Source organism: Pleuronectes platessa, chromosome 14 (genome assembly GCF_947347685.1).
Source record: "Pleuronectes platessa chromosome 14, fPlePla1.1, whole genome shotgun sequence".
NCBI classification, from domain to species: Eukaryota; Metazoa; Chordata; class Actinopteri; order Pleuronectiformes; family Pleuronectidae; genus Pleuronectes; species Pleuronectes platessa.
Window position 1 is genome coordinate 9,007,968 of NC_070639.1, and position 18,383 is coordinate 9,026,350.

The following is an 18,383-nucleotide window of genomic DNA, read 5'->3' on the forward strand; positions in this document are numbered from 1 at the left end:
TAACCTTTGTTTACAATTTTAAAGTTTAAATTGTTGGCTGAACAAAGTATAGCTGCTGTGGGGGAACAGAATAATGGATTATTGATTCATTGTATTGACGACCTTTATTTTATCTTTTTTATTCTAATGATTTTGTGAATATGAATTTAACTGTTAAATATTTTTACATAAAAAATGGGTGCATGTGATCTGAAAGGTTACAGAAAATTAAGATGAGATAAAACAATTGATAATACGTGATTGATTGATAATACAATGTGCAGTCTGATGACGTTCGGTCTCTGGTGTCTAGGCAACACAGAATATCTTGACGGTACATTTGACAATTTCAAGCTCCTCCAGAAACTTTCAGGAAAATGTACGGATTTCAAGGCGTGTCTGAAAACAGCTTTGATGAATGTTCACTGTTGTTGACTCTTTTTTTATTTATTTATATTTTTGAGGCTTTTTCTGGCTTCATTTTGGATGGGGTAGAGAGCTGGCTGTTAAGGGGACCAGAGAGGGAGTGGGGGAAGACATGCAGCAAGGGGCCGCGTGTCGTAAAATCGAACCCGGGTCACATGAGGCATAGCCTGTTCTTCTTCTTGATGGATAAACAGGCTTTTAAATATCAATAGAATATGTGTCTCTACAGCTTGTTGCGCCCTGATGGCAAAAGCAAACAATTCACCCAGGTCCATATAATTCCCAGCTACGCCCCTGTCGGTTGGAAAGCATGACTTTTACTGACTGGGGTGTCTCCGCCACATTTAACATCCAAACTGCGCATTTGAAAATACACCATCGCACAGTCACAGCATCGCTCTGAGTCGTGATCTCCATGACTGATCTCCGTGTGTGTGCGCGCGCGTGTATCATCCCTGACGTTACAGACCCGCCTACATCACTCTCTGTCTCCCCCCGGTGACACACGCACTCAGAGGGGGGAGACTCTCCAGCAGCTGCGGGCAGGATCCACGAGTGAAGAGCCCGGAGTGTCAGGGCCAGACGTCCGCATCCACTGCACCTCAAGACGCGGGTCCTCAGTGGCATGGACGCCGGAGGAGAGCACTGACCATCCAGGAACCATGCCGACTGTCCTCGGCGGCAGAGAGAAACTTTCCATCGTCTGTTTTCTGCTCCGATGCGCGTATTCTCAGGTGAGAGGGAGCATGGAGTGGAAGGAGCTGTGATCAGTGACGGTAGTTTGATCTCTTAGTCGTATTTTTTCTGTGTGAAGTCAACAGTTTGTGCAAGAAGTAGCTTCAGGTGTAACCATCCCGTGGAATAAATATCTCTGCATGTTCTGCTCTTACCTTCACAAAGATGCAGTTTGCAGCTTTTTCAGATTTTCATTTAAAGCCCCCAACACAGATGGTGGTGAGGTGGACCCTTGCTGCAAAGAAATGTGCATATAGGGATTGGAAAGGAATAATATCAGACAAGAAAAGTGGGTGAAATGATTGTAAATCTGAGGCAAAAATAGCCTCAAGGACAATATGCAAAAGACTGTCAGATTTACTTAATGGAAACTGAGAGAATGGATGGACTGAAGGAGGGAAAGCACCCAAAACAGTCGTCTTGTTTGTCCTATATGACTGTATAAATGTTGAAAATATCCAAAAGCATATGGACGTGCCAAATATAACCTGAAAGACGAGCATAACTTCAGTAAATGCACGTACTTTAAGAATGCAACAGGTGGTTATAGTGGAGCTGGCTCGCATGCAGCTTGTTGTAGCTGTTATGATGGGTTGCGGTTTGATTGGCCCTGGGGGATTTCCCTCATCTGGGTATTGCACCAGAGCCGTGATGCTAGTGGGTATGAAACACATCTCACATGATAATGCTCTTAACTAATGGGCCTGTAAGAGTGAAGTAGCTTCAGAGTTTAGCACCACCGGGAGCTGAAATACTGTCCGTCTGTGTTTATGTTTTTCATTCAGCGCCTACAGGCATCATGGCTGCTACTTTTTTTCCCTCAGTGTTTTCCATCCGCAAGCTTAAAGTCCAGCCACTCAGACACTGACCTTAGTGAGTCATGTGTGCAAGAAATGACGTTTTCACACACACACACACACACACACACACACACACACACACACACACACACACACACACAACACATGCATGGACGATGCACCACACATAATCTTTCTACTGTGCATTCCAATGTTGCCCAGATGGCAGCAAAAGGCGAGAAAGGGGCATAAGAAGCTAAATCTTATCTCCTGAATTAATGCTCAAGCACAACGAGTCTGGGCTTTCATGCCAACATAGTGAATTTGAATTGTGAGCTGGGTTGCGAAACTGAGAGAAACACGGGGGAGGGCAACAGAAAGTGAGAGAGAGAGAGAGAGAGAGAGGGGGGGGGGGGGGGGGGGGGGTTGCCTAACGTGGACAGGAAACAGAAAAGTTGCTCGCAATAGTATCAGCATCCATCTGATCATCTGCAGCTGTGATTTCTAAGATATGAGTCATCGATGTCCTCTCAACTTTCACAATTACTGTGTGTGTCTGTGTGTGTGTGAGTGTGTGTGGGGGGGTTTACAGTAAAGGGTGTGTGTGAAATGTACAGCAAAAAGGCGGGAAGCACTGTTCGGAAGGTAATTTTCATAATGTGTACGTGTGTGTGTCCTTGCGATGCAAACGTGAAAGAAAATAATTATTTTGTGTTTCCATACATGTGAGTGTAAATTTGCATATTAACTGTATTTGCTGTGTAGGAGAAAGACACTGTACCCACTTGGCTGTAATGTAGACGTCTAACTTGCTTTGTGCTGCCAGGTATCTTTTTTTTTGCAGGTGCTTCTCCAGTTGATGAATGAACTAATCTGTTGCTCTGAGGTGTAACAAAGCTCCTCTGATTAACCGTCAGTCCTAACTTCCTGTGACTTTGTCTTCATTTACCATCACCTCCATTCTTCTGCTTTTCACAGGTAACAGGAAGCCAACACAACAGCTGTGCCAAAGATATTCTGGAGGTAAGGAAATTACTCGAGTATGATCTGCAGGTATCCCAGTGGCATTGGACCTTTGCAATAATGAGCTTCAGCCCTTACTTAATGCATTCATGTCATTTAAATGCATTATAGTCGAATGTGTTTTAGTCACAAATCAATTGTGTAATTTATTATGCAGGGTTTGACTCATTATTGTCGTTATAGATTCACGTCATTGCTTTGAGGTCAGAATATAGTGTAAACATGACAGAAGTCCCAAACTTAAATTAAATTAGGAAAACAGCAAATATTCACACATGAAAAGATGGATTGAGAGAATGTTTAATAATGTTCCATGAAAGTAATCAATCAAATGGTGAACCAGTTAGCACTGGTAGCAAGAAGTGTACTGGTTTGAATCCCAGCTTTGCTTGTTAGCATGGATTTCTCGGGGGAGTTCCAGCTTCCTCCCACAGTCCAAAATCATACAGATCAGGGTTAGGTTATTGGAGACACTGAACTGACTGTAAGTGTGAATGTTTATCCCTGACAACCTGTCCAGGGGGAACACTACATCTCACCAAATACCAGCTTGGTTGAATCCAGTTCCGTGTGACCCTCAAAGCGGTATAGATAATGTTCAGATGCACTGAATGATTAGAATAATAGTGCCAGATTCATTCTCTATCAACCAACTAATCAGTTAATTGACTAATGTCAGCTCATCCGGAGCATCCCAGGGGTCTTTGTTTTCATGTTGTGTCAGGTGTCATGCGGTGTAGTGGAAGTTCGGTCCCCAGTGTGGGACCGAGAAGAGGAGCGCAGCAGATGAACAGGGATACAGAACATGGGGTGAGGGGAAGGAGGCAGATAGCAACACATAGGGCTCCACCTGGGAACCTTGTTGTTGTTGGAGGAGAGGGGGGGGGGTGACGGGTGAGGGCTGCCGCTGCGTCCTCTTTGATTGAGGGAGGGGAGTTAACGAAGTGAAAGGATGAGCAGAGAGAGGAAACACTTGTCTCCCCGGGGGCACAATGTAGAGAGAGGGAGGAGAAGAGGAGAAGAAAAGGTTGAGAGTCGCTTGCCAGGTTGATCAAAATGTGTCCGCTCATGAATGTCTTATACTCTAATTCAAGATAAATAGATTAACTTTTGGTCTGTTGAATGCCAAAAGATTGATCATTCTGTATGGTGGTCTAAATATGAAACTACAACCAGCAGCCAGTTATCTCATCATAGCATAAAGACTGGAAAGAGCAAAGCTTGTTTCATCTGCCAAAGGTTTTAGGCAGATTTTGTTACTTTCAGCCACGCTACTTCTCCCCCAAGACTCCAGCCTTTATGCTAAGCTATGCTAACTGGCTGGTGGCTGTTCACACACACATACATGGTAACGTCTCCATTACGTCAGAGGACTTATATTGACTTACATTAATTTCCTAGGGATTGACTCTAAACCTAACCATAACTATTCCTCACTTATAACCATAACCTTAGCCATAACCTTAACCTAAACCTAACACTAAACCTTAACCCAAACTTAAATAACGACCCTAAATTAAACCTTAACTTAAATATAAAAATAAACATTAACTTTAACCTTAACCTTAACCTTAACCTAAATCTAAATCTATATCTATATCTTAATCTAAATCAAAACCTTGACTTTCACTCTGTGCTCCCTGTAGAATTATTACCATATATACTTTACATTACACAGGGCCCCCATGCTTCCACACTGATGTAGCTGAGGAGCCAGATCAGGTTAAAATACTGAACTGAACGACTGGTTCAAAATCAGACAGCAACCACAGGGTTTGTCTGAGTGTGGCTCAGGGCAATCTAATCAACAGAGATAATAATCACACCATGTACTGTGGAAACAGAGAGGTCTCACTTAGGCTGGTTTCCTGTCCTGTGGTGTGTAGTGGACAAATAAGAAGTGGTGTAAATATTCCTGACAGTTCAGATGTATATGTGTAATCATCACAGACCCGTCCGTAGTCCCTCAGGGGGAGCAATGACATGTGGATGTGTACACATGTGCACAGACAGACCCAGATTGCACACAGAGGGATCACAGGCCCACAAAGGAAGAGCTGTGAATCCTAAACAGATCAAATAGATAAGAAATAAAGAAGATACTTGAAATGCCTCGAGGACGATACAGCTATAGTGATCAATCAAAGCAAAACCACACAGGAATCCCAACATCTCTGCTAGGTACACACTCCCACTCCAACCATGAACTGTTACTGTACAGAGCCTGACCCCCATTCCCCTCGAGACACCCCCCCCCGTGGGGAGGAACTGTGCTGATAACAAGAGTCAGCTTTCAGATGCCTTGCACTCTCTGCACTGTATGTGTGTGTAAATGGAAGAGAATCAAAGGGGAATAAAGAAAGCTCCGATGACAGATTTAGGAAGCCTGGGGTTTGTTTATGTGAAGATCATCACTCACAGTGACATCGCACAATTCACCTTTGACCCCGTTTCTATTGCGCAGGACATGACTCAGTCGTGGACGTCCCAGCAAGCCTTAGGGGGTGACCAGGCCCAACAAATCCTCTACAACCCAAAGGTATGTGTGTGTGTGTGTTTGTTTTAATGAATCCTTTTGTGCCTCCATGATAAATTGCCTTAAGTGATGTCATGGGAGTCAGCATCAGTTGGGTCTTAAGATAACAAATGTGTGTGTGTGGGGGGGGGGGGGGGGGGGGGTAGAGATAATAAATGTAACCAGACCTGTGTAGCCCCCTCCTCATGTCTGTTACCGGCTAAAGGCTACATTAGCTACCACTAGCATGAAGCGCCTGAATCTCCAATCAAACTGTCAGTGAGTTGCACTGTGGGTAATGCAGGCGCCAGGTTTTGACAAAAGAGAAGAAGGTGTGGAATTAAATATTTTTTCCTTTGCTGCATTGATTTTGATTTTTTGACATTATCTCATCCATGAAAATTATTGGCACCAGGTAGATTTTCATCTGGCAATGGTGTGAACAACAACTCCCATGATCCCTCTGTGTTTCAGGAAGTCATGGAAATAGAGCTTCTGTGTTTTATTTTTGGTCGAGAGACTCCTAGTGGCCAAAGTTACATATTGTATGTTTACCATTTTCTGTTCTCTCTCTGTTCCAAGGACGTGAAACAATCGACTACACAGCCAAGGCAAAGTAAGTCTCCACTGATTGATAGACTTTCACCTCTGATAGCAGCAGTGATTTACAACTGGTTCTCTATTGAATGTTTAACATTTCTCTCTCTGTCAGGTCGGGGGGATGTTCAGCAGCGATTGACCCGTCACCCTCATGTGGCACCTCACAAATCGTAAGTGATGCTCAAGGAAACACGATCCACTAAAAGGTCATCGTACCTGAACCCCAACTGTGGAACGCACACAGACAATAACTGGAATCACTCGCTTAACCAGTTGTATTCTTCTAACCAAGTTTTCTGAAATTAATTTAGGAAATGCACGAATGAAAGAAAGGGAGAATGAAGGGAAGTCAACATACGGCTAACTTTGTCGGCTAACTTTGTGTTTGTTTTAGCCTGTGTAACATAAGTCAGGTCAAAGGCCAGTTAACAGTCTTGGAAGCTGTCAGTGGAGAGCGATGTGCTTCTGTGTGTTAACTCTTTACGTCCTCCTTTTAATTTGAAACACATGTTCAGTAGTGTAAGCATGTCTCCAATGATCTCACAGCCTCTGATATGTAATGCAGACGCTTAGTGACAGATAACATTTACAAAACCTTTGGAAAAAGTATTGTTTTCCAAAGTGAGTATTTTGAGCTCTAAAATATTTCAAGTTATATAAATATATATATATATAAATATACAATCTATAGATATATACAGTATATATAATAAAACAGCAAAAAACAAAACAATACTTGTAAAGATTTAATAATCTTATTTCATACAAGATATAGACGTTTTACTAAAATTTCATTATTATCCAAGAAGGTTTTGTTGCATGAACTTAAACTATTACTTTAACATATTACCTACAAAATTGTTCATGGTTTTGCAAACACTTTTTTTTTCTGAAATATAAAGTTTAAGTGTAAAGTTTATTTCAACTTTATCAGAGGTACAGATAAATCATGTCCCACATATTAAACAGTGGATCACGTGAATAGATTTGACCCATCACATTTTCAAAACCCCACAGAAGCATTAATCTTAGATTTTTAGACAATGGCTTACTTGATTTGATTATTTAATTTAGTTTATATTGCTCTATCACTTCTTCTATTCTATTATTTCTATGATCGATCCACATTAAAAATAGTTTCCCAAAAAATTACAATTGCAATGTTTGTTTACAGCATGCTCGCTGATGACCTTAAGCTGAGCAGTGACGATGATGACACTCAGAGGGTGAGTTACTTCAAATTAATTTTCAAATGATAAACCTGTATTGGTAGTTGTGACATCAGCTGATCTGCATTGTGTTGTGCAACCAAACAAATACTGGAGTGTTTGGCAGCTCCTGTTTTTCTGGTCTCACACGCCCATAAGGCGGCACTTTGATAGTTGTCCTTTTTTGCCGCTAATTACATAAAGAAATAAAGCGCAACAGGTAACAAGTATGGCGAGTGTACTAAGCTTTTCACCGGGCTGCTGCTGCTGTGGATGTTGACGTTTCTGCTTCTTGTTTTTTCCCTCTAAAGGCCACTCACGAGTCAGCACCCTGGGACAGACACAGGTACTCGATTACCAAATTTCATGTGCAGGTTCATTTTTGAGTGTCTGTCTGTTAACACAAGTTGAACCGTGCGTGCCATTAAAAAATAACACAATTTCTCCGCCCTTTGGGTGTGTTGCTGCTCTCATCTGTGTACCTATGCTGACCCCCTTCTTGATGTTTGTGTGTGTGTTGACTGACAGCCTGTCAGCACAGCGAGCGCACACACATGGCAGGCGGGTGAGACATTCCAGCTCGGACTCCTCGGGCTCAGACTCCACCGTCGGGTCGGGCAGCAGCAGCCCTCGTTCCCGCAGCCCGAGCCCGGACGTTCAGCCAGATCCTGCCTCGCCGGCCGACGTGCAGCCGCCGTGCAACAGCAAGGAGGTAACCGAGCCTGGGTCTGGACTTCTGCTCTCTCATCTCCTCCGTCCGTGCCTCTCTCGTCTGTGTTTGTGTGCCTCCGAGGGGAATTCTCCGCAGGGAGCGGTGGCCACAAGGCAGTTGACTGCAGGTGTGGGGAGGGACGGAGGACTGAGGAATGCGTGCGAGTTGGACAGGAGGGGGGGAGGACGAGGATGTGGGGTCGAGTGGCAGGGGTAGCTTTGGAAATTAGTGCCTGGGTGTCATGTCAACAGGCTGAGCCCCTCGGGAGGTGGAAGTCGTCAGGACTCGGGTTCATGCCGCCACCGAAAACCTCCCTCACAGAGCAACAACTCGCGAGGGAATGTGTGCGACTTGCATTTCACTATCTCAGACAAATATTGAACGTGCGATTTAGAGGTGTAGAGCAGGCTGGGTATGAAGGGCTTGTGGAGGTGAGGGGCATTGTGGGGGTTGGTGTGAGACCTGCACTCTGCGTTGGAATGAAGGGGGCAAACCTTATTCTCTTTTATGAATGGAAGGCCCTGTACACGACATAGCAGACTGTATGACCAAACCTGCTCGACATTGGGCCGATCCAGAGAGAGCGGGGCAGTTGAGTGTGTGTGTGTTTTTGAGGGAGGGTGTGGGTGTGTGTCTGTGGTGGGGGTGGGTGGGTGCACGCCATGTGTTTTTAATTTACATGGAGCATTTGAGTGTCTCCCGGAGAAGAGATTGGGGGTTGGAGAAGTGGAAGCAGCAAATCCAGACTTCCAGGTAGTGAGAGAAAGAGGGAGGGACAGAAAAAAAAAAGAGGGAGGGAGGAAGGGAAAGCGAGACGGCACAAGAGATGCAGTGTCTTCCCTGGAAAGAGGGCGAGGGATGTGGAGGTGGGCCGAAGAGGAGGGTGGGGGTGGGGGGGTAACTGTTTGACTTGAGGAGTAAAGGTTTAATTTAGCTCTTGGTCAGCCAAGAGAGAGAGAGAGAGAGAGAAAGAGAGAGAAGGGAGAGAGAGAGGAGGGAGAGAGAGAGAGAGAGAGAGGAGGGAGAGAGAGAGGGAGAGGGAAAGGAGAGAGGGAGGAAGAAGTTTGCTCTGAAGTCGTGAGTAACCCCTTTGTTTTTTTATTTATGTATTTGAGTCTCTGACTCCTGCTTTCTCTCGTGTTCGTCTCATTGTTGCGGCCACCAAGCCAGTTGTTAAGCAAACATGAGGTGAGTCATTTTACATTATTGAACGGGGGAATGTGGAGCTACTGCAGACTGTCACACGCTGAGGTTTTAACATCAGTTCGACTTATTTTATTAAATAATTACCTCATTACCTCATACCAATTTGTTATTTGGAGTTTGGTTGGTTTTAACAGCAGCTGAGTCTGTGAGGTGCAGTAAATGTGGTACATGTTTGATTCATGGCTCCGTTGGAATGTGCAAACTTTGGAGTGTGTGCACACTTGTTTGAAATATGTGTCAGTCCTCATGTGGTTAAACACAACGCTTTTCTCTGCTCGCACTTCATCTCTACATTAGTGCACAGAAAGACGTGTGCAGGGGCGAAATAACAAAGTACATTTACTCCCAAAGTAAAAGACAGACATACCTCAATGCATATTTAAGGGCTTAAGTTACAAAGTTACTATCACTGAGTGCTAACCACCTATTACCTGGTACAGAGACGCACATTGTACTTTCTTGTATTTAAAATGCAGTCAGATCTTTATGACAGTACAACAGAGTATTAGGGCCTATTAAAGGCGATAAAACTATTTTGAGAATAAAGTCGTATAATTACTTGCTTTTTTCTTTTTTACTAGAAATCATTTGAACCACATTTAAATCCACTACATCCAGATTTTTGTTGAGAAACGTAAGAAAATCTTACGTTTTTTCTTTAACGCCCGATCTCCAAATGTTAAAGACAAATTATTCCTGGATCTTTCCCCCTGATCCAGATCCATGCCATAATCTTTAATAATAAAGTAATATAATAAGAAATAGAACATTTTAATGTGGTATTTATTTCCATATTGTTGTATCACTATAGATTTCATTTGAAATGTATGTAGTTCATGATTTATATTTTTAATCTCTCTCCCTGTTTCTGTGCTTTCTTTAGACTGATCACCCCGCTGCGGCCCAGTGGCAGTTGGACAAATGGCTGAAGAAGTCCCACAAAAAATCTGACAGCACTGAACAGGATCCGTCCCAGAGCGCTAGGAGACGCTTGCCCTCTCCCCACACCCAGCGTGCCCCATCCCCAGCCAGGTCCTGGGACAGCAATCAGGAATACAGCCCCAGTCAAAGTCCTATTCCCAGCCCACAGTTCAATTACAGCCACAACAACACCCCTCTTCCCAGCCCTGGTTACAGCTACGGTCCGAGCCCCAGCCCCTTCACCAGCACTTGCCCCAGCCCCAGCCCGAGGCTCAGCTCCATCCCCAGTCCAGCTTTAAGTGTATGCCCCAGTCCGTGTGGGAGCCTGAGGGGCAGCCGCAGCCCGAGCCCCCTTCCTACACATCCTCCAAGGAGCCCAAGTCCCAGCTTACCGTCTCCTTCAAGGCTCCGTCACCTCCCTGAGATTCAGACACAAACTGTCCAAACGACCAATCCCACCAGGACAAAAGTTAGGTCGTGGATCCCCCCGTTGCCTAACACCAAGAACAAGCCCACGAACGGTTCTCACCCTCAGGCGACTCACCAGCACAGGCCCAGGACCCGACCAACGCACGACCAAGAGCCGAGCAAATTGAAGGCCTCTGTCACAGTTTTAAACTCTGACCTGAATCACAGCCAGAAATCTAGACCCAAGTCTAAGGTTCATCCTGATTCTACACCGATCTCAGAGACTCCCAAAGCCAAACACACTTCACATTTTGAGCAAATCCAGGGCAGCGGGTCCAGCCACAAGCCCAGGCCTCCGTTTCAACGTGCCTCACAACTTAACCCCACCAGAGCAAAGCACTTAGCTCCTGCTAGTCGTGAAACCAAGGCTGGCCACTGCTCTCAGTCGCAATCTACCTCTAAAGCTGCTGCTAATTCTGCCAGTGGGTCGAACTCGAGGGCTGGTCCGAGCCTGAAACCAAGGGCCAAGCCGTGGGAGGCCACAGTGCCGACACCTGTGCAAGTGAATCACACAAAAGCGTCAAGGAAAATATACCAGGCCAAAGAACAGGAGGTGGATCACAGGCGAGATCATCCAACACAAACAGAGGGGAGAAAACACGAGAGGACAGAGGACAGACATCGGGAAAAACAGAAAGGAAGAGGGGAGAGAAAGGAAGACAGGAGGCTGGCGGAGGAGCAGCTGCTGAGACGTCCCTGGATCCAGAGTTCAGCAGAAGAAGAGGAGGAGGAAGAGGAGGAGGGAGTGATAGAAAGGCAGAGGAGGAGAGAGGAGACAGCAAAAGGGGAAAACAGGAGGAAGGAGCAGCAACATCGACGTGAATGGCAAACACCGCAGGTCAGACAGAAACCGCCTACTGATGCAAAGCAATGCCGACTGAAGGACAACTCGAACCGCCAAGGGGCGACGAAAAAGGGTGTGAGAGCTGAGGAGGAGAGAGAGTTACAAGAGGACCTTTCACCTCCTCCGTCACGTTGCCCGACTCCCCATCGACGGTCCTCCTCATCGTCTTCCTCGCGTTCAGATTCTGAATCCGAACATCCGATCACCAAAGTTCAAGCTGACTCCACCTCCCACAAGAGACTCGCCAAGAGAGGGCAACCAGGCGCGGGCAGACCCGACGCCAACAGGCCCAAAGCAGCGCCCCCCAGAGGCGCCACTGCTCACCCAAGCGAAGGGCAGCAGGGCGAGGCCAGACAAAAACTCTACACCCTAGTCCCGTTTGGGCGAGGAGACAAGTCTGTGGGTTCTTCCCAGCGAGGGCTCAGAAACCTGGTGGTGCAGATCGACCTCTGTCTTCTCAAACGGGTCCCGGACAGCACGAGTGGCCCAGCCGTTAAAAAACCCTCTTCCTCTCCCTCCTCCTTCTCGTCAGCCAAGGACAAACATAGAGACACCATGAAACACCTGTACACACCTGAGACTGTGACAAAAGACAGCAAAAGGAAACGCAAGGTAGACAACGTGCATTTTATGCTAACCTCCGCCAATTAGGAATTTTTTTTTTTCTGTCTGGGTTACTCTAATTGTTTGTTAGTAGGATTACGCAAAACCGACTCAACCAATTTCAATGACATTTTGTGTGGAGGTGGGGCATGACCCAAGGAAGCACTTGTTACATTTTGGTGCGGATCTGGATCAGGCCGGCCTCAGGAATAGTTTTTTTTCTTTTTAAAATTGTAACAGAAAGCGATGATTATAGAAATGTTTTTTTCTTTGTGCGTTTGTGTGCGTCCAGCTGGAGAACGGTGTGTCACACAGAGAAGGCAAGAGGAGTCTTCCCCACGCCGGAGGAGACCTATCGGATCGCACCAAGCCCTCGGCTCACACAGCTGGGCGCAACATTGTGACCGAGACCACACACAATGGGTAAGAAAACACCACACACACCTTTGCATTCTACCCATGGGTGCACTGGCTCCAGCTGAAATCAGATTGGTCCCTGAAGTGCCCCTGTCCTGTCAGCAGTCAATGCAAATATGCTTGCGTGTGTGTGTACTCAAAGGTTCTGCGAGGAGTACTTAGACAGCAAGAGGCCGCTGTCTCCCCTGTCTCCACTGTCCAACAGCCCAGAGTCCAGCAAACCTCCTCCCAAAGCCAGGACTTCAGAGCAGCATCACAGCCACAAGAACAGAGACAAGACCAGAGATTCTGCGGTGAAGGTAAAAACAAATCAGCTGCTTATTGACATCGCCCCAGCTCTATTGATGCATAACCTAATTTACACTACACATTTGTCCTCAGCCCAAGATGGAGGTGGAATGTGTTAAAGTTTCCAGACAGACCCAGCCCCCGTCTGAGTGCTGGGGCCCTGCAGGACACCAGGGGGCCGTGAATAAATATGAAAGGTGAGCAATGACATGCACTCCGCGTAGTGCAGAACTGCACAGCTCACCTCGTCTGTGGTTTGTCTGATCAAGACCCAGCAGACTAATAGATTTACTGAAAACATAAAACACTCTGACTGTATCTTACTTTCTGTGTTCTTCATCTTCCTAGTCCACACCACGCTGAGTACTACTTACACGAAGCGAAAAGGATGAAGCATCGAGCCGACGCAATGGTGAGAACTTCACCTTCTACATTATCGACAGCATAGAAAAATATATTGGGAATACAACTATTTGCTGAGAAAAGAAAACCAAATATTTTATTTTATTTCTAGTTTTTTATGATAAAATTTGTGGTGGAACTCTTAATCTTAAAGTCGTTTCATTGTCATAACGGTTCGATAACAACATCATTTCGACCTAACCCTAACCTAAGTCAGAGAGGGGTCAGAGAGATCAGTAGAGAGATCAGTCCAGGACGTGTATACCTTGAGCCTATCTTAGCACAAAAGCGGAAGCAGCGGGGAAACAGCTAAAGAGTAAAAATATGCACGTTCAAGATGCCTTGTTTTTTCTTATATAGCCTAGAAAAAATAATCGCAAAAGTAGATTATTGATGGGGACTTGAACCTTTTGTAAAATAAGCACTCTGTATGTTACTCAGTGACACAGTCGTACACAAAACCTAGGCAAAAAATCACATTTAAAATTTGCTACGCCTAAATTTCCTCTTTAATATTAACTCCAGCTTTACATCATTTTTCTTTCGGTTTCAGGTGGACAAGCTGGGGAAAGCTGTGAACTACGTGGACGCTGCCCTCTCCTTCATGGAGTGTGGGAAAGCCATGGAGGAAGGACCGCTGGAGGCTAAATCTCCATATACCATGTACTCGGAGACAGTGGAGCTCATCAGGTGAGTCCAACGTCAATTCAACAAGAAAACAGACACATCCGTTTCCATGACCGGCAGCAGCGTAGTTAACATTCTCTGTTGGCTGTTTTTTAAGGTACGCAATGAGGCTGAAGAGCCACTCTGGCCCTGGGGCGAGACAGGAAGACAAACAGCTGGCGGTTCTGTGGTGCGTGTGTCATCGCCTGTGTTTATGCCACATCCATCATCACGCTGAAGAGCCCGCAGTTTAGCGTCAGATTTGAGTTTGTTTGACCTTCGCTTGTGTGTCCACAGTTTCCGATGCCTTGCCCTACTGTACTGGCAGATGTTTCGGTTAAAGAAGGACCACGCTCTGAAATACTCCAAAGTGCTGCTCGACTATTTCAAGGTATATCGGAAAAAAAGCCTGATTTACAATTTTACACGGAGTGTAAGCATCTGTATAACGTTTATGGTGCCGTTACAGAGTTCTCCCAAAGTGCCTTCTACGCCACCCTGCTGGAATGACTCTGGGAAGTAGGTGGATAATACATTTTTATCACAGCCTCTCTGTTGAATCCATTTATTTCCATTCCAAGCCACTGAACCCTCATTGATCACCATCACTCTCTTGCTCCTGTGTCTCCACTCCCCAGGGGTGCAGAAGGAGCCCCTCCGCCACTCTCACCCAACGCCAAACACCTTGCACGAAGTTCACATGGGGGCAGCACCTCCCCCTCCTCCTTCATAAGCATTCCCCAGCGTATCCACCAGATGGCAGCAAACCATCTTACCATCACCAACAGTGTGCTGTACAGCTACGAGTACTGGGAGGTGGCCGACAACCTCGCAAAGGAGAATAAAGGTACATTTTCAGAGATACATAACCCTGGGTAAAAAAAATTTTTTTCATATAATTGTTAGAAATGCATTTTAATGGAATCAACCCCTTGAGATATATCGTTGTCTCACACATTTACAAACAAAACACAATAACAGTAATATGGATATTTATTGAATTAAGCCACTGATTTAAGATTTTGTTTTCCTTTTCTCATTACAGAGTTCTTCAATTACTTGAATACTTTATCGGGGCCGTTGACTCTTCACAGTAGCATTGCTCACACGGTCCAGTTCACCAGACAGGCTCTTCAGTGGATTCGCATCAGTGCCAAACTTAACTAAAAGAAGAGGGATTTTACTTTCACCTGCTCGCTGGATCTCCAGGCTTCATTTACCGCAGAAGACACAACTCTATGGATCTCCGCTGTGCAGCTGACAGGACAACACTGACACGCCTGCTGCACCGTGTGAAATGGAGTTGGATTAAAATCTCATGGAGCCTGACATTTGTCATCCTCATAGGATGTTGTGACGCTCACCGTCTGGGCCTTATTGTGTGAAAAAGCCTGCTTGAGGTGCAAAATCACTGGATTATTCTGACGAGGTGCCTGCGCTGTGGATTTAAAGTCTCTATTCATTTGCCAAACTCTTCTCGGATCTTTAAGAACTCACATTCGAAGCCTTTTCTCAACCTTTGGAATGAGTCGTTTGTTTCTCTGGGGCCAAGACAGGAAAATACGTTTAAAAAACGATCAATCATTCACCACTTTTTCCAAGAAAAACACTTGTCGGCATCTTTTTTACTAATGAAGGTGTAAAAGACTCTTAATTGTAAAAAACTTTTTCACTTTAACGTGTTTTTACTGTGCAATATTTGATGGATGTCAGTTTTTAGAAAAAGAAGAGAAAATACATGAGAATAAAATGTTGGTGAGTTAAGTTACAGACTTTTAAAAGTTACAAATCTTATTTGTCTCTTTCCTGAGTGCGTGGTTGTGTATTTGAATGAAAAACGAAGCTGTCGAGTTCTTCCAGGCTTCAAGTTTAATTTGTTGGTCTAGTGAAGGAGTATTATTCCATCTTCTATGATAGTGCATCTCATTTGAAGCAGCACAGACCTATGATTTTGAGAAAAAGTGAATTTTCGCATGAAGGAAACAGGAAACAGCGTCAATAACAAAGTGATGATTACCAGGTCATCTGTGGGTCAAAATATTCAAAATCATCAGAAGCAACTGGAACAAGTTTAACTTAGTGTGATAGGCATTCATTTCATTCATTGTTTAAAATCCTTTGAACCATTCAAGAAAAGTGTTTTAACCCTGAGGGTCACCGTAGAGTTATCAGCTTTCCAGTCTCAACCATAGGCTGCACATTAACATGGATGACGCAACTTCCTCCCACTAGCCAGAAATGAAGCCAACCACCAGGTGGCGATCAAGGCACCGTTATTGCTTTGATAAAAGAAAATCCTAGCTAAAACCAATGGAGTCTGCTTTTGGGCTCCATTGGTTTAAAGGAGTACCTAATAAACTGGCAACCCAGATCAAGTACAGATACTTTTTTTTGTGATGTTGGCATAATTTCCAATAAAAACTAAAGAAACAGGAATGCCCATAAAAACTAAATAATCCTGTGTCCTCCAGCGAGCACAGCTTTTCTCCCCGAGGTTTGAAACAAGAAACTCATACATGTTTTTTAAGAAGCTTATTTTTCTCACTCTGTCATTATTGTAAAATGTCCCGATAGTGATCATAACTACTGGCATTCATGCATTTATATTAGGATCCTTTTGTCTCGGAAAGGAAGAGAAGTCTATAGGATATAGGTTTTCTCTCTTTCTCCATCTCGCTCTCTCACATACGCACTTAATAGGTGCGAGTGTGTGATTCAGACTAATTAAGCGGTCCAGTTGTGCAGAGTTCTCACACACACACACACACACACACACACACACACACACATATACACACACACACACACACACACACACACACACACCATCTCTGTAATTCTACTTCCTCCTGCACCACCACAGAAGTCGCACATGCAGCTTCAGCATCTGATGTCTGGTACCATAGCAACAGTGAACCACCAATGAGGAGGCAGTTAAGGACAAAACAAGCTTCGGGTCAATAGCGTCGTGGTTTTCTTTGATTTTATGAAATTCATTTTTCATACTAATCCAGAACCAGATTAAATTCGTTTTTATTTCCCTGGATAATTATTTATTTGCTCTGTTGTCCTTAACTTGACTTAATTAGTTGATTAATTTAAATTAATAAATCCATCCCTTGCTGACTTGATTGGTTCCATAAAGCAGATAGTAGATCTTGTGTCAAATCAGACAAACCCCACTACACAGATAAGGACACTCTGAACTGAGGTTGTGCCATTTCTCTGTGATTTTCTGCTGCTGGCTCAGTGACCTTATTTCACTGCATTATAATCGAATCCATTCATCGAGCAGCTGCCTAACATGGAAATGCTCAGCAGTCGTGACTGTGGATTTTAATGTGGTTTTTTTTCAGACTGCAGGCTACAGGAGAATTATCGTCACAGTGTGAGGCTGTTGGAGGGGACCACCGTGTCCACAGTGGGGATGGGATGTATGGATCGGTGAAGGGAGCCGCACCTTATGGCTCAGGTTATTTTTAAAGTGCCTTTTAAAAGAGGGATGATCACAAGCTCCCAGTTAACCTAGTCGGTGTCATAGACTGTATATAAAGATGGACAACAAGTCTCCAGTTTCTCCCACTATCCAGAAATGAAGCCAAAATATCTCGGATACGCTGCAAACTCTTGGTAGTTGGAGCAGGAGTCTGCACAGTAGCTATCAGGGAATAGAGCCCCTTCATCAAGGTCCCACCGATACACCCACTGGGTCAATTCAATTCGGTCTCAGCTGTCAATTATGACATCTTAACCCGCTTTAATAGGCATGAATAACTTATTATAAATAAGCTTTTTTAAATCCCCAGGAGGGGATCAAAACACTTTGACTGTCACTGTCATGTTATCAATTTTTATATCCAGTTTATGGAATAAATACACATTTTGTTTCTGTAGTGACACCTATCGGTGAAATATCACCTACGTCTACAGGGTGTCCTTGATCTATTTTACACACTTTAAATATTCAGCTGCATTACTTCATTTTCCCAGTTGGATCCATGTCCCATCCACTTACCTGGAGGAGATGGGACTTCTGAACTATACTGCAGTCAGCCACCAAGAGGCAATGGAGACAATTTGGCTTCACTTTTAGGGAGCTGTCATATTATATCACCTATAGGTGGAACACCAACAACTCTTCAAATCTTCAACAGCACTAATGGTAAATGGTCTGTGTTTATATAACAGTTTTCTTATCTTGATGATCACTCAAAGCACTTTACAGTACAATTATGCCTTTCACACACATTCATACATCTTTGGGCAGCACTTTTTCCTTTTTTCTTATGAGAGGCCATTCGGGTTCAGCATCTTGCCTCAGGACACTTCAGCATGCAGATGGGGAAGACTTGAGGAGGTGGGTTTTATGACCAATACTGCAGCCAGCCACCAGTCGGCTTCCCAGTCATGTTATTTTGGCTTCACTTTTGAGGAGCTGTCATGGCCTCCATCTTTATGTACAGTCTATAGTCAAAAGTCCTCCTCAGTCCCAGTCTGTCTGAAGAGCAGGATCTTTGTATAAGAATGAGAGCTTTCGGGTTGGACCTATCAGAAAGAGTCGGATCGTCCT

At 44.6% G+C, this 18,383-nt stretch overlaps 1 protein-coding gene across 1 annotated transcript; it reads left to right on the top strand.

Annotated features, from left to right (window-relative positions):
- The first annotated feature begins 931 nt into the window (after positions 1 to 931).
- aff3 (AF4/FMR2 family, member 3) lies at positions 932 to 15,583 on the top strand. The gene is made up of 19 exons (XM_053440634.1): positions 932 to 1,139; positions 2,919 to 2,963; positions 5,428 to 5,502; positions 6,061 to 6,094; positions 6,191 to 6,248; positions 7,253 to 7,304; positions 7,598 to 7,632; positions 7,815 to 7,998; positions 10,088 to 12,049; positions 12,333 to 12,463; positions 12,600 to 12,756; positions 12,839 to 12,942; positions 13,094 to 13,157; positions 13,701 to 13,837; positions 13,932 to 14,003; positions 14,111 to 14,204; positions 14,283 to 14,332; positions 14,452 to 14,660; positions 14,859 to 15,583. The coding sequence occupies exons 1-19, from the start codon at positions 1,068 to 1,070 to the stop codon at positions 14,978 to 14,980; spliced, it is 3,657 nt and encodes a 1,218-aa protein (XP_053296609.1). The 5' UTR covers positions 932 to 1,067; the 3' UTR covers positions 14,981 to 15,583.
- The last annotated feature ends 2,800 nt before the right edge of the window (positions 15,584 to 18,383 follow it).

Coding starts and splice junctions, on each gene's coding strand:
- aff3 (XM_053440634.1), top strand. CDS start 1,068: ATGCCGACTGTCCTCGGCGGCAGAGAGAAACTTTCCATCGTCTGTTTT. Junction 12,757..12,838: donor CCAGAGATTCTGCGGTGAAG/GTAAAAACAAAT, acceptor ATTTGTCCTCAG/CCCAAGATGGAGGTGGAATG. Junction 13,158..13,700: donor AGCATCGAGCCGACGCAATG/GTGAGAACTTCA, acceptor TTTCGGTTTCAG/GTGGACAAGCTGGGGAAAGC.